The 26755-nt window shown below is 43.0% G+C and overlaps 1 protein-coding gene across 5 annotated transcripts in view; it reads right to left on the reverse strand.

Annotated features, from left to right (window-relative positions):
- TJP3 (tight junction protein 3) overlaps positions 1-26755 on the reverse strand; it is a 628414-nt gene that overhangs the window by 164931 nt on the left and 436728 nt on the right. For all 5 annotated transcript variants that reach the window (XM_068233793.1, XM_068233794.1, XM_068233796.1 and 2 more), the window contains 3 exons: positions 18791-19010; positions 18471-18658; positions 10840-10935 (listed from right to left, as the gene is read on the reverse strand). In XM_068233793.1, coding sequence (XP_068089894.1) covers positions 10840-10935; positions 18471-18658; positions 18791-19010 — 504 coding nt within the window. The remainder of the gene's footprint in view (positions 1-10839; positions 10936-18470; positions 18659-18790; positions 19011-26755) is intronic.

Genomic DNA, 26755 nt, shown 5'->3' on the forward strand with positions numbered 1-26755 from the left:
GCATACATCCTCGGGTCCCAAGGGAATTAAGTTCAGTTATCGATAAACCCCTTTATCTTATCTTTAGTGACTCTCAACTGGCAAAGTTCCAATAGATTGGCGTACAGCCCACGTTTTCCCATTAATTACTAAGTGCAAAAAATCTGATCCAGGAAATTATAGAACTGTAAGCTTAACGTCCGTTGTGTGCAAACTATTTGAGGGGTCACTAAGAGATACTATACAAGACTTCATAGTAGAAAATAATCTTAATTATTAGCATCAGCATGGGTTTACTAAAGACAGGTCCTGTTTGACGAACATGCTCAGCTTTTATGAGGTAGCGAATGCTAATGTGGATATTGGGAATGCTGTAGATCGATGTGATATACTTGGACTTTGCAAAAGCTTTCAAATCTGCTCCCCACAAAAGTATAGTGCAAATGTTGAGGATACAAGGATTGGGTAAGTGTTTGTATGCATGGATAGAGAACTGGCTAATGGACAGAAAACAAAGAGTTGTGGTCAATGGATCTTATTCAAAATAGGTGACTGTTAGCAGTGGGGTCCCACAGAGGTCAGTACTGGGTCTAGTGCTCTTCAATTTATTTATAAATGACCTTGTAGATGCAGGAAAAAGCAACGTTGCTATTTTTGCAGATCATACAAAATTGTGCAGAATCATCAACTCTCAGGAAGATAGTGACATATTGCAACAGGATCTGGCTAGGATGGCTATATGGGCACATAAATGACAGATGAAATCCAATGTCAAAAAATGTAAAGTCATGCATTTTGGCTGTACCAATGGTCTAGCACAATACAAGTAAATGGGACACAGATGGGGACATCAAACTTGGAGAAGGACTTAGGAGTACTCATCGACAACAAATTAAATAATCGTATTCAATGCCAAGCCGCTGCAACTAAAGCTAATAAAATTTTTGGATGCATTAAAAGGGAAATAACTTGAGATGCTAGCATAATATTGCCCGTTCAACTCTCTAGTAAGGCCACATCTGGAATGTGGAATTCAGTTCTGGGCATCACATTATGGGAAAAATATTGCAGTTTTAGAGCAGGTGCAGAGACTAGCAACAAAATTGATATGTGGGATGGAAGGTCTCACTTTCCAAGAAAGGGCTGGTGCACACCAAGAGCAGTTCTGAGCGCTTTTAAAAATGCTAGTGGTTTGAAAACCGCTTGGGTAATGTATTTCAATGGGCTGGTGTAAACCAGAGTGGCTATTTTTTTCCCTAAATGCAAACTCTGGTCCTTCAGCACTTTTGAGATTTCGGAGGCGTTTCTGCCTCAATGTATAGGAAAGTGGAAAACCGCTCTGAAAAACTCTAGATTAGAGTGGTTTTCCAAGCGTTTTTGATACAGAAGCTGTTCAGTTACAGCTTTACTGTAACTATAAAATCTACAATCTGCTACACAATAATGCTCCAAAAAACACTAGGCATGTTTAGAAAGTCTCTCTAAACATGCCTAGAATCGCTTGAAAATCTGCTTCAAAAATCTCTAGCATTTGCAGTTCTGCTAGAGGTTTTTGGTGTGCACTGGCCTAGAAGTTAGATAAACTGGGGTTATTTAGTGTAGAGAAAAGACGCCTTAGAAGGGATCTAATTAACATGTATAAATACGTCAAAGGGTAATATAAAAGCTTGGCGGATGAGCTTTTTGTCGATAGGCTTTTACAAAGGACTAGGGGACATGACCTGCGCATGGTGGAAAAACGTTTGTCATTTATTTAGGAAAGGGTTCTTTACAGTAAAAGTGATTAAGATGTGGAATGCATTGCCCCAGGAAGTAGTTATGGCAAATTCTATATCTGCATTTAAAAGGGGCTTAAGATGCTTTCCTTGCGTTAAAGACATCCATGGCTATAATTACTAGGTAATGCCCAGTGGTGTTGATCCAGGGATTTTATCCGATTTTCACCTGGAGTCAGGAAGGAACTTTTTCTCTTTTCGGGCCAATTGGACCATGCCTTGTAAGGGTTTTTTGCCTTCCTCTGGATCAACAGGAATATGTGAGGGAGCAGGCTGGTGTTGTACTTTATTTTTTGGTTGAACGCGATGGTCGTATGTCTTTTTTTTCAACCCAAATAACTATGCAAATATGTAACATTTTAGTGCTGTTCCCATTAATTTGCCAATATCTTTAACAACCGTATTTTTCGGAATACAAGACACTCCGGAACAGAGGACGCAACAAGGTTTAGAAGGCAAGAACCAGGGGTGCGTCCATGTTCCAGGAGCATCTTGTAGATGTTCTCCCCCAATCAGTGTCCTCCTGTGTCCCTTTCTGTTCTCCTTTGCTCCCCGTGTGCCCCTTCAGTCTCACTGTGTCCTCCTTTGCCCCGAATGTTCCCGTGTCCCCTTCTTGGTCTCCCTACATCCCTGCTTCCTGGTGCCCATGTCTCACCCTGGTCTCAGTGTCCTCTCCTGGTCCCCCTATTATCTCCTTCCCCCGGTCCTCCTGTCCCCCCATGTCTCCTCCGCTCCCTGTTTAACATTAAATAGTGGCAGCATTGCTCACCTTCCAAGTGATTCTAGCGGTGGGTGATCTTCAGACCTGGCTGGTCTCCTCCACTTCCTGTATAAGGTGAAATAGCGGCAGAGCGGCTCACCTCAGCTGGCAATTCCAGTGCCAGCATTCTGCAGAAGAGAGCAGCAGGGGGGGGGGGGGGGGGGGTGGAGGTTGGGGCAAAATCAGGGCAAGGATTCCCCAACGATGTGGCAGGTCGGCAGTTTGTATCGGCGGGCAATCTTAAGTCAGGCATTCCCCGTCTTTGGAACTTAAGACGCAGGGACATTTTCTCCCCATTTTTGGGGGAGAGAAAGTGCATCTTATGTTCTGAAAAATAGGGTACTTATTACACCCAGATCTATATATATAATTTTTGGAACATTTGGCTTTTTGCCTGTGACTTGTATGGCGACAATATTTTATTTAGGTGTATTTTTGTTTTTCTCATTGTACTCGATCAACAAAAGCCCTTATTGGCAAAACAAATAAAACCCCAGTAATAAACCCTTATGACATATTTAAATATGGATTGAATTAGTCCCTACCTATTTTTTATGTGACATGAGTTCGAGTTACATCAAAAAGTATTCTACAACTCATTTAGATGAAAATGAGGACTCCTATAGCTCATTTGATAAACTGGATGCCATTATTCTCAAGGTGTACCTATGACTTTTTTTGCAATTCATTTTTCGCCTCAGTTGTTACAACACCATTCTTCCTTTGCATAGCAGTTCCAGCACTGGGACCCTCTGAGCATATTCGACAAGAACTTGTCAATTTGATAATCCGCCTGCAAGGATTTACATCGTAACACACACACACAATGTTTCCCTTAAAAAAATGTACTTGTAAAAACTCTTAAAAAATGAAAAAATGGGTAAAAAAGTAGTATATATATATATATATATATATATATATATATATATATATATATATATATATATATATATCCTAATAGATACAGTCAGTGTTAATACAGTTTACTAGTAGGTCAATAGATAATAGAGTTCCTTTTTCTCAATCCTCAGGTGTTATGTCCTAAGTTTGCTTTCCTCAGTATTTAGACATCTTTGCGCAATACTGTTTTCAAACATATAACGAAAGTAAGGTACATACCATGTCCGTATTGGGTACAGGGTGTTCGCGTTTAGGTTTCCCTCCGCTTACTGCCCCTCTCCTTTTACTCACAGAGTTAGGTGGATCGCAGATGTCTTCAGTGAGATGCCACTAATCCCCGTCCACCGCATACACAGTGTAGTGCGGTTACTTCTTCCGGGTCCCGGCAGTACACTTCTGGATATTCTGGTGACGTCACCCGCGATATTAGGAAACCCTGGTCTGCAGTACCAGAGTTCATTTGCTCCTGCGCTGTATTATCCAGCTGACACGTTTCAGGGAATTGAGGACTGGGCTAAGAGTTAAAGATTGGGGGGGGGAAAGATTGGGGGGGGGGGGGGGGGAGTGGGAAAGATGGGGAATATGGCAAGGAAGGGGGTATGGCATTATGGGAAAAGGGCGGGAGAGGATTTGTGTTGTGGAAAAACAGGTGGATCAACACATTGGATGGCTCCCTCTCATATCCCACACATTAACCAGCTTGCATATAATCCATGTTTATTTTAATATTTATAAAAATCCAAACATTTCAAATTCACTGTTGAAGCGTTTTGGGGCCATAGAGTCTAATGAAAATATCCAGAAGCCCTCTCTACAGGACATTTTTGCAATGTAGTCCCCACCTCTGGGGTCCCTAGGCACCTTCTCCAATCCCAAGAATTTAGTCGTGAAGATCTCGAAATTGTGATACTTTCCAAAGTGTTTGAAGAGTGGGTGTCCATTCCAGCCTTTTCCCGTGTTTCTCAGTTGTTCGCCCACTCGTTCTCTCAGGCTCCTCGTAGTTCGACCCATGCTTCTTTTTCCGCATGGGCAAATAATGCAATAGATTACACCTTTGGTGTCACAGGTAATAAGGTCTCCGATCTTGAATTCAAGTTTTCCCTGATTCAAGTGTCTTTATTTTCCTATGTCTCTATATTCCCTTGTTCTCTGGCAGTTATGACACCTTCCACAACGTACACAACCTCTTCCTTGGTCTTGTCTCGCGCCCATCTTATTATTTGCTGCAGTTGTGATCTTGAGTCCCACAGTGTTTGGTTTCCTGAAGATAAAGGTGGGTTTCTCTGGAATTATTTCATTCATGATTTTGTCACCAGTGTTTCTCTACAATGTGCCTAGTCTTTATTTTGGATGTGGTATTTCAAGCGGATTTTCATATCATGTTCCATTGAGACCTCTCATTCTCTTTACCAGTAGGTCTTTTTCTGCACTCTCAAGATCCTCTTTTGCTTGTTTTAAGGTCACTTCCGGGTAGCCTTTGTCTTTAAATTTCTGGATCATCTCTTCTGCTTCTAATTCATACTGTATATTTTCAGTGCAGTTCCTCTTTATCCGTGTAAGTTGTCCCTTCGGGATATTATTTAACCACGGTGGGAAGGGACAGCTGTTTGCCAAAATACAGCCCTTGACATCAGTCAATTTTGAGTAGGTTTTTGTTTTTAATACATTGTCTTTCACATAGATCTCTACATTCAGGAAATAAATAAACTCCTCACTCGTCTCTGATGTAAGTTTCAGACCTAGTTGGTTTCGGTTGATTTTGTCCCGGGGAACGGTCCAACGATGGGCGTCACCTCCCCATAAGAACACGACATCATCAATAAATCTCCTCCAGAGGACTAGATCTGCTCCAGCCCCTCCCCCCCCTTCAAATATACATGCTGATTCCCAGTGCGCCATGAAGAGATTGGCATATCCCGGAGCAATCAGAGTCCCCATAGCTGTGCCACTCATCTGTAGGTAGTGTTCTCCATTGTCAAATGCATTATGAGTGAGCATGAACCAGATGGCACCGAGCAAAAACTTTTTTTGTTCGCTCTCTAAATCTAGGTCTTGTGCTAGAAAAGCCTCCACTGCCTCCAAACCCTTCTTATGTTTGATGATCGTGTATAAAGATGTTACATCAAGTGTATCTAAGGCTAATATCCACCCTTCTTTCCATGTGAGGTTTTCTAGAATGTTTAAAATATGTCTCATGTCTTCCAGAAAGGCCAATGTCTCTCTTACATATTTCTGTAGGAACGTGGCAATATATCTTGAAAGATTTGAGGTATTCAAACCAAATCCTGAGATGATTGGTCTCCCTGGTGGGTTAGACATCCCTTTAGGTATGTGGTAGAAAATTGCTGTTCTTGGATGCATTATATTAATAAATTCAAACTCTTTGTTATTCAGTATACCTCTACGATAGGCTTCCTTAGACAACTTACTCAGTTCTTTATATTCCCTTACTCGGATCGGTTCTTAGCTTGGTGTAAGTACCTGGATCGTTCAAAAGTCTCCTGGCCTTTTTCTCGTAATCTACATGATCTCGTATCACTATTCCACCACTTTGGTCTGCTGGACGTATTATTATTTCCTTATTTTTCTGTAGATCTTGTAAGGCATTAAATTCCTCTGCATTAAGATTGTTCATTTGCTTGGGGTGGGAGTTTATCTGTTTCAGCTCTCTTCCTACTAAGTGTTCAAATGTGCGCATCTCCTTGCTCATCTCTTAGATGGAGTAAAACCTTGATCTGTTTTTCCAAGTTTGTATGCTGGAAAATATTTTTCTGTGCAGTCTGTTTTGGTTTGTTCTTGATGAAATACTCTTAAAAAAATTCCTCACATTTTTTTAATATCTATATAGGTATCAAATTTAGTCAGTCCTTGTGTGGGTGCGAACTTCAATCCTTTAGACAATACATTTTTTTCTGCTCTATTGAGGGCCTGAGCCCACTAACGCAGTTGTGCACAGTTGTGTCCGCTTTTCAGAAACACATCAATGTTAAAGATGCTGAAAAGCGGACACAACTGCGCTCAACTGCATTATTGGGCTCCGGCCCTGAGTGCTTGTTTCCCTTTCAGTTTTTTCTGACAGTATCTCTTGGGTTTGTTTCTTCTTGCTCCTGCCGCCGCTACAGACCTTCTTCCTCCGTCCTCTGCTAAAAAATACTTCTCAATACTTGCTCCACTATATGAATATCCACCTTTGTAATGATTCCGTGCTTTGTTGTCCTTCATTGGTTTAATGTTTGTAATTTCTGATTTTAGTCATTTTTAGTCTTTTTTTTAGACTTTTAGTCATTTTGCTTCTTCCTTGTCTGCATTCCATGTTCCTTCCTTTGGTTACTTTTATTTAAACTTCTTTTGTTGTTGTAGTGTTTGCTTGTTGCTCTGGTGCCACCTGTATGCTTGATTCTTTTAGATGTGACTCCCCTTGTAGTGTCAGGAGTGTCCTTATTATGTTTCATGTCATATTCCTGCTTAGATCTTTCTTTTGGTTTTGCATATGTCTCCACATTAATTTTCTCCTCAGCTTCCTCCATTGTCTTGTCCTTTGCAGTTAGATCCAGGTCCCATTCTTGTGATGTTTCAAATTCTTTTAATGTTTTTGGGTCATCTTCTGCATTACTGGAATCTTTTGCTAGTGGACTAATGTCTTCCCATATATACAGTTCCTAGTTATTGTTATCGCCAGTTTGATCTATTGTTTCAAAAGATTTGGAGGTGTCCTGTGAGATCTCGTGGGTACGCCATGCACAGATTTCATTGTTATTCCCATATTGCGGTTCCACACATGGCTCCAGACTGAGTTGGAATCATGTCCAAGCCAAATTTCTCTTTTTCTCCACCATCTCTTTTTCTAAATCTAGAAGTCTATGTTTGATGTCTAAATACTGAGGAAAATGAACTTAGGACATAACACCTGAGTATTTAGAAACAGGAACTCTTATCTATCGATCTAACAGTAAACTGTGGTAACACGAACTGTATCTATCAGGATATATATATCCCATCTACTTTTTTTACCCATTTTTTCATTTGTTTAGGAGTTTTTACAAGTACATTTTTTAAGGGAAACATCGGGTGGCTCAAGTGTGTGTGTGTGATACGGTGTAATTGCTTGCAGGCGGATTATCCTATGCATAATTGCAGTGAGTGAAACTGGTTAATTGTTTATGCAATTTTATGCAATCTGATGCATATGTAACTATGGATGTATAATTTACCTATGGACAACAGTTCTCAACACAATTGAATTGCAATTGACTTGATTTCAGCAAAGTGATTTCTATGTCTTAACAGGTTTATCTATTAAAGCTATATACACATTAATTACAACAACCCTGCGCAGTTTGCATTTTATTTTAACAACTCGTTGCTATTCAGAGGAATTGAGTACCTCTGTTAGTCAAACAGCAGTGGGTGAAATTATTTCTGCACCCCACGGGGTTGCACATGCCCTAGCGTCCTCCACTGATTAGCTTGTGGATTATGTTCTGGTGACTACACTTCCATCCATGTCTGAGCATGGCTGCGCAGTTGCAAGTACGGCCTATGTTTGCGCAGTAGCACAAAGCTGCTTGTGCATGTAGGCATAGACCATACTTGTGCCTTGCACAGCAAGACCATGCTTGTATACGGATGGGAGCATAGCCACAAAGAAGAGTGTCCCGGTGAGCAGTGGTAAGGTGGAGAAGGACATGAGAAGCCTCTGGATCATCCAGAGACTTTCCTCTAATGAGATAAGTACCTAACATTTTTTTGTCCCCTGCCATTTTTCTCAGTGCAAGCATGGCCCCAGCCTAAGAATGCTCACGGTTACTGCCTCGAAGGCTCCCTGCACACTGCATGCGACTCTGATTTTTAATAGTTTTTACATCCAAATCCGATTTTTAATCATTACTGCATGCTGCGTTTTTTCCTCCGTTTTTCTGCTGATTGTATTCAGGGAAAATCGGATTTGCAAATCGGAATCTGAAAACGGATTTGCAGTGTGCAGGGAGCCCAACAGTGATCTTTCACACAAAAAAAAGGCACAGATTGGCTCAGGAACAACCAAACAAGGGAAACAGATTGGCTCAGGAAACACCTGTTCCCTTGGGAATCGTCAGGAACATGGGTGCATGATAGTGTGTGCATGAGGACCCATGAGAGCGCATACAGGAATGCGCACCTGTGCTAATCTTAGACTACCAGCAAGTGGTGGAGGTCTATGGTGGGTGAAGTACTACATGCACAAAATCATCCAGAAAACTTTTGCAGTTTATCATGATGTGAAAGCGTGCTCCCAGTCTAAGAATGATCATTGTAACTGGCTGTAGCAGTGATAATTCACAAAAAAGCAGGTACAGATTGGATCAGGATTGGTTCCCTTGCTCTAATCAGTCTGATTGTGGTTAGTGGAGAATGGACACTGTTACCGATTGTAACAGTGGTCATTCAAAAAACAACAGGTACAGATTGGCTCTGGGAACACATGTTCCCTCGTACCAATTAGCGGACACTAGTCTACTTTAGGGGACCCAGCAGAAAACCTCATAGGAAAATTCTGCCAATGTGATCGGGTGGACAGCACCCTCTAAAACTGCTAAGTTTCAGATAGGTTGTAGTAAACTAAACCTACACTATTGACCAATGACAACGCTTCATGCTGTGATTGGAGAATTGTTCCCTATGTGGTTTCCTGCTGGGTCCACTAAAGCAGTCTAGTGCCCATCAGTGTACCATTGGAGACAGTCTGAGATTGTGCAAATAGGAAGTTTGTGCAAACTTGCGGGAGTCTGGCAGAGTGCACCAACATGATACTACTCACGTCCTGACAGTTTTACAGAAGAGAAGTCCAGACATGAGTACTATGTATGTGTGGCACAAACAGTTAAAGCTTTAGTTCAGGTTCATTATTTTTATTCTTTAATACGTAGTGTGGAACATATCACAATGCTAAAGGTGTTCCTAATTATTATTATTTTTTTTAGTTAAGTCATTTTTTCATAACCTGGCTGACTGAGGTTGCAATGTGTGCATGTTAAATGGTTTATAAGCACTGCTGTATTCCTGCAGTCCGCTAGCAATGCTCTGCACCCAAGGAAACCGCAAGGGAGCTAGATGGATAATGTAAACCAGGGCTTTCTAACCCTGTCCTCAAGTACCACCAACAGTGCATGTTTTACAGAAAACCACAAACATTCACAGGTGAAGTAAGAAGTGTCTCAGCAGAGCTGATTAAAGGGGCACTATGGTGAAAAGTTGTAAAATTTAAAATATGTGCAAACAAACAAATAAGTAGTATGTTTTTTTCCAGAGTAAAATGAGCCATACATTACTCTTCTCCTATGTTGCTGTAACTTACAGTAGGTAGTAGAAATCTGACATTACCGACAGGTTTTGGACTAGTCCATCTCTTCATAGGGGGGATTCTCAGCAAGGCTTTTATTTTTTATAAAGAAATTCCATAAAAAGGATTTAAACAATGATGCTGGCCAGCTTCCCTGCTCGCTACACAGTTTTCTGGCAGTTGGACAGAGCAACTGCCATTCACTTAGTGCTTTTGAAAATAAATAAATCCCTGAGAATCCCCGATGAAGAGATGGACTAGTCCAAAACCCGTCGCTTCTGCCAGATTTCTACTACTTACTGTAAGTGACAGCAACATAGGAGAAAAGTCATTTATGGCTCATTTTACTCTGGAAAAATGTACTTCTTATTTGTATATGTTTGCACATAGTTTGAATTTTAAAACTTTTCGCCATAGTGCCCCCTTAACTACCTTTGTGGATTTCAACAAAATATGCATGGTTGGTGGTTCTTGAGGACAGGGTTGGAAAACCCTGATGCAAACCATTTGGTTTATTTTATTTCACAAAGTGAAGAAAGTTTTAAAAGAAGATTTACACCTTTAAAGAGACACTGAAGCGAAAAAAAATTTATGATATTATGATTTGTATGTGTAGTACAGCTAAGAAATAAAACATTAAGATCAGATACATCAGTCTAATTGTTTCCAGTACAGGAAGAGTTAAGAAACTCCAGTTGTTATCGCTATGCAAACAAGCTATTAACTCTCCGACTAAGTCTTAGTCGTGGAGAGGGCTGTTATCTGACTTTTATTATCTCAACTGTAAGTGAACTGTTTACTTTTTCTCTGCTAGAGGAGAGGTCATTACTTCACAGACTGCTCTGAAAGACTCATTTTGAATGCTGAGTGTTGTGTAATCTGCACATAATATAGAATGATGCAATGTTAGAAAAAACACTATATACCTGAAAATAAAAGTATGAGAATATTTTCTTTGCTGCTAATCTTCTAGTAATTATTCATAGTACACAACCAATTCACTATATCATATTTTTTTTTTCGCTTCAGTGTCTCTTTAAATCTTTAGCAGTTACTGGTCCATTTTGCAGTATCGTCATAAATAGTATTAACACTTGGCTACTTACCTGCAGCCTCAAACTCCTCAGGCAGTTCTGCACAGAGCTTGATGTGTGCAATGTCTGATATAGGACCCAATATTACAACCGGTCGTTTGAAACTTGCTGCATAAAAAGATGAATACCATGAATAAAGCACTGTATTTTACAGAATAATAAAATTAAACTGTAATAAAGTTACAAAACTAAACATTTTGTTCTGGAACAACTATACAGTTTACCTATTAAAATAGTTCAACTTCTGTTGTAGTATTGTCTTACATGCCTAATGTTCACATCCAGCAAACATTGAATATATAGAATTGCTTAATACAGTAAGTTAAACTTTTTTTTATCAATACTCCTGATGTGGCAACACATGGAATTCACATATATTCACATATAAATAAAATATAATTATCTGTAGATGTTCTGTTGTATACACACACACACATTCAATATTGGGTAAGGTGGGGGAAAGGGATATACAAATGTGTATGTCCAAAAAACGCCACTCTGTGTGGTCACTTTATTTTCATATCAAAAAGTTAAAGTGCATACCTGAACAAACAGCCATAAAAGTTGACAGGTCTGTCAATACTTTAAAAACAATACAAGGCCGGCCCACACTCCATGCCAAACACACACCGCCCCACAGCAAAACTAATTCTCCCGAAGACAGGCCACTACAGCCTATAAAGCATGCCAAGCACAGTATGGGATGAAGGCAGAGCTAGCAACAAAACAGAGCCAGCAGGTCCTTTTGCAGCAAAGCAGGGTAAAACAAGGCAGTCACTGCAGTCTAAGCGGTACGCATTCCTCACGATAGTGCAAGCACCAAATGCTGTGAGGCAAGGAAGTGTTGAGGTCACACTGTCGCTCCCAACAAGGCAACACATTCGCAGTTGCTCTTGATAGAGGAGGTGGTAATAAACACTTTGCCTTCAACATGCACAGTCACGTTCAAGTTGCATATGACAAGGATGGATGCGTATGATATAAGAGCATTCACAAAGATGCTGTTTCTCAGCCAACCGCTTTACTGCAGGTCTTCCAAGGATGCCAGATGTAGCCACATCTACCAAAAAGTCCCAAGTTGCTGTTGCTCGGAGTCCGCGCTTCACAGCGCTATGTCTAAGCCGCCATGAGCCTCTATCGGCAGCGAGATGCTGTATGCAGCAGCGTGTATGGCGTTCCACGTGGTGCCGGTGAGGACACGCCTGAATGTTTCGCCTGAACCAATCCCAAGCTTCCTCAGGGCGGAAGTGATCTCCCAGAGGTGCATTGCGTTGCCCCTCTTATACATTGCTGCCGCTCCTCCCAATTCTAGGCCAGCCATGCAAATACTAATTTGTATGGAGGGGTTGCCATCTAGTGGCAGAACAGCTAATTGCGCTAAATAATATCCCACATAGACACACACTGTGACTATTCTAATCTACGGTTCCTTACAGGTTGGGGGGGGGGGGAAGGGGGGAGGAAGCAATAATCAATATTTACAAATAACTTTTCAATGAAAAATCCACGTTTAGGCCATCAGGAGCCCTTGAGCCAAGGTTATACACCCAAGCAGCCTCACGTTGGAGGAGTATTTTCTCAAAACTCTCTCCACGGATATTAGGTTTGACTACCTGTATAACTTTGGCTCTCAGGCCCAGCACCTGCCCTGCATGGAATTTCTGAAAGTGTTGTGCAAGAGGTGACACCGGCTTCCCACTTGTGATATTGGATATATGTTCCCCCAATCTAGTTTTAAAGGGACGAGTAGACCTGCCTATATACATTTTTCTACATGGACAGGTAATTTGATAAATAATTCCCTGAGATTCACAATTGCAGAACATCTGAATAGAGAAATGTTTCTTTCCATCTTGTGATTCAAATCTATTTGTTCTGTCGACAAATGGGCACATAGTGCAACGACCACACCTGAACATCCCTTTGGGTGGAGGTCTCCTCTCCAACCAGTTACTACTCGATCTTGGGGGCAGGATAGTGTGTACCAATTCATCTCTGAGGTTCTTCGCTCTACGAGCCGTAACCTGAGGTCTAGGACCAACAATTTTTTCTATCAATGGATCCAAACATAGTACAGGCCAATGAGCCATCAAGATTTTATTTACCTCTTCCCAGTGTGATCCATATCTCGTAATAATTCTTGTAACATTGTTTCTGCCACCCTCCCTGACAATCTTTTCCTGAGGGACCAGCAGGGTATCACGTTCTCTTTCGCCAGCGTTACGCAAACTATTTCGAAGCGCGCAATGCGTATAACCACGTTCTATGAACCGGGTATACATCCGTCGAGACTCATTACGGAACTCTATAGTTTCCGAGCAGTTCCGTCGGACTCGTAGGAATTGTCCGGTTGGGATGCCCCTGACCAAGGGCCGAGGATGATGGCTCGCTGCATGGAGGAGTGTATTCCCAGCTGTGGGTTTTCTGAAAGTTTTTGTACTGAGGACACCTTTGTCAATGCGTATCTCCAAATCCAGGAACGTAATCTTTTCTGCACCAATTACTGATGTCAGTCTGATGTTCCGATCATTTTGGTTTAACACATCGACAAATTGTAAAAACTCCTCTTTAGATTTCCTCCACACAACGAGGACATCATCCACGTACCTCAGCCATAGGGCCACTCCCGACCGGAACAACTCCTGTACGTAGACCTCCTGTTCTTTCCACGTGCCTAAATGTAGGCATGCGTACATGGGAGCGCAAGCCGCACCCATGCTGGTTCCTCGTACCTGTAGGTAGCATTTACCATTTTTCAAAAAAATAGTTTTTAAGCACAAATTTCAACAACTCAATCAAATATAGGTTATGCTCTACATGTAAAGGATATTTTGCATCCAGAGCCTCTTCTACTGCTTTTAATTCAACTGTGTGAGGGATGGATGTATATAATGACTCCACGTCAATACTGGCAAGGTGGTACCCCTCCTCACTCTGAAGTCTTCAATTTTGTTCAAAACATGCATTGTCTCTCTTACATATGAGCTTAATTCCTCAACTAACGGGTTTAATTTCTTATCGAGGAATCGTCCTACTGCTTCACAAGGGCCATTAACTGCAGATACAATGGGTCTACCCGCTCGTAGAGAGCGATTTGCAGTGATATGCCATAACTTGAAAACACAGGAATTGTCACCACAAATCGCTCTCCTCTCATCCCCGCTGCTGGCTGCCGCTAATCTAAAGGTCTGTGGTATGCGGGCGGCCAGCGCAGCTAGTGGGAATATAGGGACGGCACTGCAGAGGGAGCCCCACTCTGTGCAATGAGCGGATGGGGCAGCAAGGACTTTGCAGGTTATTATTATGTGAAGGTGGGCACACAGGCAGAAAGGCAATGAGGGGAGAGGCTACCTGGCAAGCCTAAACAGCGCCTCAAGTGTTCCAGTGCTCTAGGCACTGGCCTTTGCGGCCTGCCCACAAATCCGGCCCTGGCTATACTAGGTATGGCTAAGGCTCAAAGCAGCTTTAAAAGTCCCGCCTGAGATGCCCATTTGTCCTTTTCCAGACCAATAGGAATCCTCCAGTTTCCCTTTGGTCTGTTAAAGGACCAATAGGGAACCCTGGTGGGACTTTTATAGATGCTTTGAGGTTAGCCCCAATCCCTGACACTGCCACTGGTTACTGCTGTCCTCTCTCCTTGCCCACACGTATCGCACCCACCATTGGGACCTAGAGCATTTGCGTCACCCTGCTATGACGTCATGGCAAGGTGCTATGAATGTTCTAAATGCCAGCGTGGGTGAGTGCTATACATGTGGGTAGGCCTTGTTAAAGGGGACCCCCAGGTGAGCGCTGTTAAAACAGTGCAGGAGGTTTGGGCGCAGCAAGCGCCACCATAGGCCGTAATAAAATTTCAGCTATAGCAGAGCACAGTGAGTTGAGTAACTTCTGCAGCGTCAGAAGGAGCTTAAGTTACTTTTAGAACATTGTAATTCGACCGCCAGCGATATCTGGAACCCGAATTACATCTTTCTCTACAAACCACATTGACCTGGAGGGGGAATAGCAAGTAAGGCCGCCGGGTCTTGTGCAGGAGCAGAGTAAGCCTTATATACGCTTTATCCTGCACCCAAGTTTCCTGGTGGCTGATTCATAGGTACACCACCCAGGTGAGGGCCTACACCCACAGCTGTGGTATAGTTACCCCCACTCACCTCACGGGCACCAGAGGTGGGGAGGAGACCCTTGTCCATTGGTTAGACAAGGGCTCTGGGGGGGGCTATGACACCACTCTCTTCCAGATCCCCACCCACACCATGGACCATGCGGTCTGGTATAATGCTGGCTGCAGAGCCTCACCCGGTCTGGCATCTACATCTAAGTTGTTAAAGATACTTGAGAGGGGTGACCCAAACGTTGTCCATTTTGTTTTTTTTTTAGATATATCCAATGTGTAAACGGCACTCTGAAAAAAAGTCTACATTAAAGCGCACCACAGCAAAATATTTTCCTGTGTTTCAAAACCATTAAAGTCTCTACATGAAATACATATTTTTTGGGGGAAAAATTACAAATAAGTTCATAGCTGTTGGTCATACATATGATTTGCATTTTTGCATAGGTCAACTACAAATAGGTATACAGCTGTTTGTTCACATTATTGTTTATATTGAATGTGTCCTCATTGTTTTATCATTGTATTGCTTTGCTGAGCCCTACTAATCCAGTACAATCACCCTGCATATTTTATCAGCCCATCGCCCTTCCCTTTCCAATTTCCCTGTTTTTTTTTAGGTTTCCTGTCTTGAATATTGTTCAATAAAGTTTATTTATACATTTTTGCTATTTAGTGTGACACCCTGGTTCCTTGATGTTTAAAAAGGAGGGAGAACAAATAAGTATGTTAATCAAGTAATTTAGCCTCCCTTGGGAACAGTGTACCAGGCAACAGGAGCATTCCAAAGCTAGAGCCTGTTGCTAATAAAAGCAAATCCTGTTAAAGGATACCAGAGTTGGGGGGAAAAAAACCCACATCCACGCACAGCGCCTCAAGTTAGGACATTTAAATAAATTATTAGGGAGCTGCTTATGCTGGTGTGTGTATAATGGACATGAATATATTTCGTTAGCTCTTTTGTGAGTTTAGTCTGATGCACGATCTGTCCCAGGAGAGGACGTCAGGATACGTGCCCCTAATCTTTTAGGCCAGAAACCCACTAGGTGCGATATTCTGAGCACTTTGCTATTTGAAAACTCTTGATAATGTAATGCTATGGGTGTGATCCCACTTGAGCGATTTGATTTTATAAAAATCCCCCATAGCATTGCATTAGCAAGACCTTTTTCAAATCACTAGCGATTAGAAATTGCTCCTAGTGGGTTTCTGGCCTTAGGCCTGGAACCCACTACAAATAGCTATTGCAATCGCTATCGTTTTGTATGAGCTGTTTTTAAGTGTCAGCTTTTTGCCAGCGATTGTGTAGCGATTAGCGTTTTTAATTCTGATTGGTCCTTTCAATTAATCTATTTTACAGTGTACAGTAATGTAAATGCTAGCAAAATCGCTGTGTAGGTTTTGACAAGCGATTATGCCAGCATTTATATACTTTACATTGCAGAAACGCTAACTGCTAATTGCTAAAAATACTGCATGTCCTGCATTTGCGATATTGGTAATCGCAATCGCTCCAGTGGAAATTGGCCCATTCATTAACATTGGCTGAGCATTTAGGGAAATCGCTATCGGTTTGAATCGCTCCCTAAACGCTCACAAAATCGCTCTAGTGGGTTCCAGCTTCTAGATAGTTTTGATGCAATTAATGTTTGCATGTCTGCACTATGCAGGTTACAGGGCCAGAGTTAGGACACCTACGAATACCTGGGTACTTCTGCGCAGTGTAGGCGACTATGCAAGGGAATGCATTCTTTTGCAGCCAAGACCCCGACTTTTAACTTAGCCGTAGGGATAGCAGTGGTGCCTGAATAATTGATTCCTGTGAAAACATTAGTTTGAATATTTGCATGTGAGTGTGCAAAGGGTAAACTCTCTTTTGCTCCCTTTCACTTCCCTGGGGCTTCTTACGCCCCCCCCCCCCCCCCCCCCCATAGTCTTGTAGGTCTTTCACTGCCCTCCAGGTCCTGTTCCTTGATCTGCTGTGCAGCCCAGTAAAAAGCCTGACAACTACTGCAAGTCGCACACTACAGCACATGCGCTGTAGCCTAGTGGCGAGCCTCTTTATTTGTGCCCTCCATGGCCAGGAGCATTCTGCGCATGGGCAATATGTTAAGATTCCGCGCATGTGCAGAATGCACCAGGAGCATGATTAAGGAGGTGCCAAGTCATGCACTTTACCGGTCCACACCTTTTCAATTCAGGTATCCTTTCAGAAAAGAACACAAATAATAAACATTCATATAGGTTTTATACACTTTTGCAAAAGGTACTTTTTACGCCGTAACAATTTAATATTGGAATCGCACCATTATTTTGCAATGGTGCGATTTTAAGTATGTAATGCATGTGAAGCAGGAGTAACACTACATTTATTTTAAGCATCTTATATATTTATCATGGTAAAAATGTTTAAAGGGACTCCGAGCAGTGCAAAAACTATAGAAAGATGAATATCATCTTAAAGCTCTCTTTCTCCTCTTTCCAATGATATATAAATTGCCACCCTACGCCCTTAATTTTCACGATTTTCGCGATTGAAATTGCCGCGGACGCAATTTCGATCACAAAAATAGAGAAAACTAAAAGGCGTAGGGCGACGATTTAGGGGTCGTCAGAAAGAGGAGAAAGAGAGCTTTAAAATGATATCCATCTTTCCATAGTTACATTGTATTACACAGGGCAACTTTTTCTCAAAGTCAGCAGCTCCATTCAGCAGAAAAAGTCGCCCTGTGTAATACAATGTAACTATGGAAAGATGGATATCATTTTAAAGCTCTCTTTCTCCTCTTTCTGACGACCCCTAAATCGTCGTCCTACGCCTTCTAGTTTTCTCTATTTTCGCGACCGAAATCGCAGCCGCTGCAATTTCAATCGCGGAAAATAGCGAAAACTAAAAGGCGTAGGGCGGCGATTTATATATCATTGGAAAGAGGAGAAAGAGAGCTTTAAAATGATATGCATCTTTCCATAGTTTCTGCACTGCTCGGAGTCCCTTTAAAGAGAGTCTGAAGCCTTATAAATTACAGTTTTTTATTTCAAAATGCTCTTTAGCCTCAAGAACAAAGATGATTCGCCGCATCCCCATGGCCATACTAGGGCTTTATCCCCCTCCTCCCCCCAAAAAAATCCTTGTTGCTAAATCCTCTGGTACTTCCTGGAGGAGGCAGAGCTTTGTGCTGTAGCTCTGCCTCCAGTCCATTCAATCACGGCCAGTCGCCGCCTCTCCCCGCCCCTCTCTTTGAAAGAAGACTGGGAGAGGCGTCCATTGGCGGTGATTGAATGGACTGGAGGCACAGCTACAGCACAAAGCTCTGCCTCCACCGGGCAGCAAAATCTGCGTCTTTGAAAGTCGTAGTATTTTGCCCCGGTATTTGGGGGGGGGGGATAAAGCCCTCGTACGGCCGCTGGGATGTGGCGAATCATCTTTGCTCTTAAGGCTAAAGAGCATTCTAAAATAAAAACAGGTAATTTATAAGGCTTCAGACTCTCTTTAAACATTGTAAAAATGAAAACAGACAAATCAAGTCACCTTCTCTGAGCACCACTCTCTCATATGGAGGATATTTGGCCTTGTTTGTTATAGCAGACAGATCCTCTCTACTTTTTTTCAAAATCTTCTTAGCACCTCTCAAACCTCGAAACTTCCAGAACTCTGCTCGTGCTCCTGAAGATGGTGGTGGTTTAAGGACATTTTCTAAACTTGCATACTGCTCAGCCCTATAGAGATGATTGTATGAGTATTAATTTGTAGCTAGAGCAGCAAATGCACTTTATAGAACAGACTGTAAATAATATTAAGCTCTAAGCTTCAAGCTAAGAAGTAAACCTAAAATCCACAATTAAGCTTACCTAGCTCTATTTGGAATAACCCCCTTATCCATCTCCTTCAAATCTTGTCCAACACGAACAGCAAGCCAGCTCCCAAACTTTCCTCGGTGCATTGTGTCCAGAACATGGAATATCTCCCCCCTTGTAAAGTTTAGACCAGTTCTACCATCCGCTTCATACTCAAAATGTGTACGAATATAAAATGAATCTCCAACATTGGACTTTATCATCTTTCTATAAACTAAAAAAAAAATACAAAATAAAGTATGTACAAGTAAACATTCTTAAAATCTCAAACCAGTGAAGTTTATCCATCAGGCAACAAGAAGTTTATTCGATAACAGTAAATCCATGCTCAATAGAGTTGAGCAGTAAAAATGTACCATCCACTTTGCTGCAATTCCACATCAACCCCTTCGCCACCTTGCAGAGGGCATATCTTCCTATGCACTTTGTTATAGAGCTACTAGTCATTGTTAAAAGATATTTACATATCATCACTGACTTACTCATAACATTATATATTTGGAGGATGTCAGGGTTATAAAATAATTAAATCTAACATTGAAATCTAAGAATTAAATCTGGATTATCTATAGTATTTACCATATTTTTTGGACCATAAAACTCTCCAGACCATAGGACACACCTAGGTTTAGAGGACAAAATCCAGGGAAAAAAATCCAAACCTAAACCTGTTGCAACCATGGTGGAGGGGCGTCTTGTGGATCTTCTCCCCTCAATCCCTCTCCCTTGCGTCCTCCTTTGCCCCATGCTATCCTGTCTCCTTATCTGTCCCCGTGTCTCCTCTGTCCCCATGTCTTTTCTGTCCTTTGCCCTCCATATCCTCCTCTGCCCCATGTCGCCTGTCAGTTTCCTCCTTTCTCCTGTGTCTCTTATGTCCCCTTTTACTCCTGTCAGTTCCCCCCTTCTGTATCCCCGTGTCGCGGTGCACTCACCAATACTCATACTCACCAATCAGCTGAAGATGAAGAGGAGTCCCATGACGAACTGCAGATTCAGGCATTTGTCTCTGGCTCCACAGGACTTGCTTCAGCGTGAGCCAGCATGGTGTGGCCAAATCAGACGGGTTAGTGAAAGCATGCCCATCCAATCACCGCCATTGCCTGCTATTCTGACAGGACTCAATGGCCCTGGAGGTGGGACCAAGGCTGCATCATTTAGCCAATAACTGGAGTTGGAGACGAATGCTTGAATTTTCAAGCTCGTCGTGAGAATCCTCTTCATCTTCAGGTGATTGGTGAGTATCAGGACACTGCGACACAGGGACACAGAAGAGAGGAACGATCAAAGGGGACATAAGAGACTCAGGTGGAAGGAGGAGACGGGATGGGGACAGAGAAAAAACACAGGGGGACACAAGACAGGAGAGGTGGACACAGGGACACAAGGGACAGAGGCATCACAGATACCTATCGGGACTTTATTCCATAGCTGCCAAAAGTGGGGAAAAAAAAAAAAAAGACACAAGAAGTGTGCCGTAGGACAGGTAAGTAAGCGCCACTGCCAACACTGCACATCACTCATCCCGAAATAAAATGCTGCTACCGCCACGCTCCTAATCTACCACTGATCGACCCTCTTTCCCTCTTTATGCACTGAAGCTGGCATGTTCCCTGTGGTTTTTCCAGCAAGATGGTGCACCACCAAATTATGGGTGTCTGGTCCGAGCATTCCTAGATGAACAGTTTCCTGGAAAGTGGATTGGTCGTCATGGGCCAGTTGAATGGCCCCCAAGGTCTCCCGATCTGACCCCCTTAGACTTAACTTTTGGGTCATCTGAAGGCAATTGTCTATGCTGTGAAGATACGAGATGTGCAGCACCTGAAACTACGGATACTGGAAGCCTGTGGTAGCATTTCTCCTGCGGCGTTGCTATCAGTGTGTGAAGAGTGGGAGAAGAGAGTTGATTTGACAATCAACACTATGGGCAGCACATTGAACACATTTTATAAGTGGTTAGAAACTTGTAAATAACTCATGAAAGAGTAAAGTTATGTTAAAACCAAGCACACCATTGTTTTTCTTGTGAAATTCCCAATAAGTTTGATGTGTCACATGACCCTCTTCCTATTGAAAAAAGTTGGATTCAAAATGGCCAACTTCAAAATTGCCACCATGGTCACCACCCATCTTGAAAAGTTTTCACCCTCAAATATACTAATGTGCCAAAAACAGGAAGTTAATATCAACAACCATTCCCATTTTATTAAGGTGTATCCATATAAATGGCCCACTCTGTATAACATATTTTCAGAAAGGCCCTAGTGCAGGGGCGGCAAACAATCACGTGAGGGGCCAAAATCTAAAACCTAGTCTAAGTCACGGGCCAAATTGTTCATTAAGATTTAACATTAATTGAACAGTCTCAAATGAGGTGGCAAAACTATACCGAACATAGGAGACCTTCCTCTCCCGCTCCCAATGTGGCCCAAGGCAAGATGCAAGACTTCATTACCCATGCTCTTTTTGATAAGTTGAGGTGGCGGGGGTTTGCCAGCCACATCAAGAGGATGCCCATACTAATTTCACTTAGGGGGGAAGGGGGTCCCGTGGTTTGTTGCTGCACCCCACCTCAAACTGACAAAGTTTCAAATAAACACTGTCATAGGTGTGCGGTCGTTCTTTTACGGTTTACAACGACACACATTTGAAGCTCTAGAGGGCCACATAAAATGACATGGAGGGCCGCCTTCAGCCTGCCGGCCTTGTGTTTGAAACCTGTGTTTTAAGGGAAAAAACACAGGAATGCAAAGTGGTTAACATCCATATACGCAAGGGTTTCACTGGGTGATTAGATAGATAGATAGATAGATAGATAGATAGATAGATAGATAGATAGATAGATAGATAGATAGATAGAGACACACACTGCTCAAAAAAATAAAGGGAACACAAAAAAAAGACATCATAGCTCTCAATGAATGAAATATTCTGATTAGAATTCATTCTTTACATAGTTGAATGTGCTGACAACGAAATCACACAAACATTTTCAATGGAAATCAAATTTATCAACCCATGGAGGTCTAGATGTGGAGTCGCATTCAAAATTAAAGTGGAAAAAACAGGCTGACCCAACTTTGATGCATGTCCTTAAAACCAGACAAAATGAGGCTCAGTAGTGTGTGTGGCCTCCACGTGCCTGTATGACCTCCCAACAACCCCTAGGAATGCTCCTTATCAGTTTGCAGATGGTCTGAGGGGTCTCCTCCCAGACCTGGACACATGATGTCTCAGATGTGCTCAATTGGATTTAGGCCTGGTGAACGGACGGGCTCGTCCATAGCAATACCTTTGTCTAGCAGGAACTGCTGACACACTCCAGCCACATTGTCTTGTATTAGGAGTAACCCAGGGCCAACCGCACCAGCATATGGTCTGAGGATCTCATCTCGGTGACTAATGGCAGTCAGGCTACCTCTGGCAAGCACATGGAGGGCTGTGTGGCCCCCCAAAAAAATACCACCCCACACCATTACTGACCCACTGCCAAACCGGTCATGCTTGAGGATGTTGTAGGAAGCAGAACGTCCTCCATGGCGTGTCCAGACTTGGTCACATGTGCTCAGTGTGAACCTGCTTTCATTTGTGAAAAGCACAGGGCACCAGTGGCAAATTTGTCAATCTTGGTGTTCTCTGACAAATGCTAAACGTCCTTCACGGTGTTAGGCTATGAGCCCTAACTGGAATCTAGTGCTGACACGCCCTCTGACGCTAGCTCTGGTGAAGGCTCTTCCCCTGCTTTTTTAGGGCGGGGAAGGAAGTCGAGGAAGAGGATGCAAAGGGTCAAGGGACGCAACCGCGGACATAAGAGTTATCAGGAGCCAAGCCCAACGCACGATCTAGCTGTTAACCTATCCTCCAGACCCTTAACTGAACTAGAAAATAAAGGTATTGTCCAAAGGCTTTGGGTTTGTTCCTAGTCACTCTGGTTCAGCCTCAGAACTTCATATAGATCTTTTTCGATTTTTCAGGACCTTACGCACTAAAGCAACTTTCACTAATAGACCACAAACCACATCCCCAAGTTCCCAGCCTATTTTTCCACCTGAGATTGACACGGAGATGTGCACATCGAAAAATAAGTGGTCCCCACCTACAGAATCTCCATCAGTAGAGACCTTTATTAACTTGGTTGAAAGGGATGTGGCTGCACTGCCACGGTCAGAGCCTGATTACTAGCTCAGAAATAACATGACGTTTGAGGAGCGACGGGCACTTGATGCCCTATGGGCCAATACCGAGCTGGTAATCAAGCCTGAGAATAACGGTGGTGCTATGGTACTGATGAATAGTACTAACTACAGATGGGAAGTATTTCAGCAACTTCAGGATCATGTTGTCTAACGTAGACTGAGGGCAGACCCCCTGCCATCTATAAAACTTGAAATTGACACTTTACCAGTCCATATACTTCAATTCTTCATGACTCGGGTATGCGGGTGATCAAGGGAGTACTATCCTCAAAGTCTCTTCCTACCTCTATTTCTAAGTTTCTGCTTGACGCTCTTGAAATCGTGCTTACTAGAAATTATTTTGCATTTGAGGGAGTCTACTTCCAACAGTGCCAAGGCACAGACATGGGTAGTAATATGGCCCCAGGATATGCAAATTTGTACATAGACTATTTTGAGAGACAATTTGTGTATACACCTCCATCTTGTATGACACAGGGCTTGCTATTTTTAAGGTATATTAATAACATCTTTATTTGGCAAGGGACAGAGGAAAAACTATCGTTCAAGCAGGACCTGGACCAAGCCTTACCGACAATCAAATTTACACTCGAGTATAGTCCAACCGAGATTAAATTTCCTAGATGTTCTGGTGACCCTGAAAGATGGCCTCTAACAGACTAGCGCATATAAGAAGCACACAGATAAGTTCACCAATCTGGCTGAGGACAGTTACCACCCTCAACGACTTAAGGCAGCTTTGCCCTATAGCCAATTTGTCCATATCCTGACAATTTCATCTAGCACTGAGGGGTACCAGGACAAGGTGTTAAGGGAGGCATTGGCAAAATCCTCCAGATTGGACAGGGTTGCAATAGTACTCACTTTCTCTGTGCCACCCCTCCGTCACCCATGACTACAGTGAGTGGTGGTGTGTGTGCTGTGGCTGCATTTGCATGCCTGCCCCACCCACCACCGCTATGGAGACGTTTGGGCTATGCATGTGACCTGATGACTCAGCGGCATATGCCGCGTGATGTCATCACGTCACCAGGGCTGGCCCTGGTGTGATGCTCAGTCCCTCCCTCCTGCTTCTTCCAGCTGCATATTTAAAATCAGGACGCTGCTCATTTGGACAGGACGCTGCCTCCCTCCTCTGCTGTTACAGTTGCCTTACTGCTTGAAGACCTATTGATAAAGAGGTTTATTCTCAAACTGCCGACATCTGGATAATTAAGGGGTGACAGCATCTCCTTCCCACTTCGGTTGTCTGCCATATGGGACTTTTTGCAAATTAGTTGCTTTTATAGACTTTTTTAGGAGGCTTTTCCCTCCATTAATGGACACTGAACAGTTCATTCCCATTAAGCATTGCATAATTTGAGCACTGAAAGCCCCATTGCATACTGTATGCATTTTGATGCTATTTTATATTGCACTTGCTTTGCTGTTGTATATGCTATATTCTGGTGAATTTCTGTTCAGTTAAACTCACTGAGCTATGGCTCAGATCTTTCTTATGCATTTGTATATACTGCATGTATGTTTTACATTACACATTTGGCACTGATGTTCAAGGGCCAGTATATGGTTACCTTTCTGCATCTATTTTTGAGATAAGAATACAGTTTTTACCTGCATTTCATACTTTGTATGCGTGTCCTCTTGTTTATTTTGTTTATGTATATTTTTCATCCAACCCTCCAGGACAGTGACATGGAGACTTGGGCTCCGCCCCCCGGAAACAGGAAACACCCAGCGTGAGCTCTATAAATCTGTTCCCAGGTATCCACACCTCAGTTGTGTGTTTCCTTCCCTGGGAACATGAGCTCTGTAAGGGGAGCTAGCTGGTCAGCAGCCTGGTAGTGCTGAGGCTGGTAATAGTTCCCTGAGGGAGCCTGCTTCACTACCCTGGAGGGTTGGAACATTGTTTCAGCAGAAAGCTCCTTACCTGCTCAAACAGGTTTTCCTCTCTAGCAGCCACCTGAGCGGCTGTGCGTGCTAGAGGGAGGACAGCGCGGTGCAGCCCTGACGGAGGTCCTGGATGCAGTGGTGGGGGAATGTAGGCTCTGCACGGAGGAAGGATGGCTTTGCCTCCAGTCTAGCGGTACTTCCGCCGACGAGTGACGTCACTTCCGCATTTGCGCGGCTGCAAAACAGCGTTGTGTGCGTTCCTCGTGGCACTTAGCGTTTGGCCTTTGCCGAGGATGGACGCACGAAAACTTAAGGATCAGGTAAGCCGGCGGAGATCTTGCGGGGAGCCGCGTCTGATCACGGTTTGACTGGTCGCCGCACTGGTCTGAGGTTTGATTATGCTGCTCAGGTGTATTTAGTCAGCATATGAATGACAGTGGCTATATCAAGGATATTTGCTGAAGCTGTCTTTTTGTGGTGGCACATTGTTGTTTAAAACCAGTTAAACATGGATAACTGCACTGATCTTAAAGAGACTCTGTAACGACAAAAAGATCCCCTGGGGGGTACTCACCTCGGGTGGGGGAAGCCTCAGGATCCTAATGAGGCTTCCCACGCCGTCCTCTGTCCCACGGAGGTCTCGCTGCAGCCCTCCGAACAGCCGACGACTGTGCCGACTGTTCAATTCAATATTTACCTTTGCAGGCTCCAGCGGGGGCGCTGTGGCTGCTTTCGCTCCGAAGGAGGCGGAAATACCCGATCTCAGTCGGGTCCGCTCTACTGCGCAGGTGCCGGAGACTTGCGCCTGCGCAGTAGAGCGGACCCGACTGAGATCGGGTATTTCCGCCTCCTTCGGAGCGAAAGCAGCCAGAGCGCCTGCGCAGGAGCCTGCAAAGGTAAATATTACGTCACCGCTGTACGGAGGGCTACAGCGAGACCCCCGAGGGACGGCAGACGGCGTGGGAAGCCTCATTAGGATCCTGAGGCTTCCCCCATCCGAGGTGAGTACCCCCCAGGGGACGTTTTAACGTTACAGATTCTCTTTAAGTTTAATTAATAGATCAGAAAAAGCATGTTAGACTACTTTGTGATTTGATTACTTAAATGGAGCAATATGTTTGTTACCAGTTTAAGTATGGTAGTTCAGAAAAGCATTAGTTCACATGTGACTGATTGTTTTTTGTGCAGCTCAATGTGTTTTGCATAAGTAATTGTTGCATAGTTACCTGAATGAATGTTAACTACATGGTGCATTCATTGTGTGGAGTGAGCTGGTTACTGGGTTAGCTGCATATAATGTTGGTTTTTTTCTTCTAAGTTTGCAGGAATCAGGGATTTATTGGTGCAGTATCACCAAATATATTAAGTTTAAAAAAAAAAAAAAAAATTCCTCTCTTTCCTGCAATATATTTTAGCAGCGGGATGCATCTACATTCTGTCTAGATGAGCTACACTTGAGTTAGTATGCATCCTAAATTATCTGTCTGATTGCTGTACTTAAGCTTATTTTACAGATAATATGATATTCCTTTTTAAACAGCTCAGTATATATACAGAGTATAAAGGAATAAACATCACATCTGTTCAGGAAAAGATTTATGTGATTAATTCAATTTCACCGTGATGTTGCGCTCAGTCCTCACGATATTTCTATGCTGGCTGCTGACTAAACACAGAGACAATCCCAGTGAAATAATCCAATCAAATTAGTTGCGCCACTGATCCAAACACATCTGATTCAGACCTGAAAAATAAATATGGACAAGCGGGTCTCCTCATAGCGAGTATTGCCTCATAACAGTACACCCTAGTGCTCAACACACACTGTGTGAGGGAAACGCTATCACCAGAGGGCAGGGGATCACACACCCCC

Source organism: Hyperolius riggenbachi, chromosome 1 (assembly GCF_040937935.1).
Source record: "Hyperolius riggenbachi isolate aHypRig1 chromosome 1, aHypRig1.pri, whole genome shotgun sequence".
Taxonomy (NCBI): Eukaryota; Metazoa; Chordata; class Amphibia; order Anura; family Hyperoliidae; genus Hyperolius; species Hyperolius riggenbachi.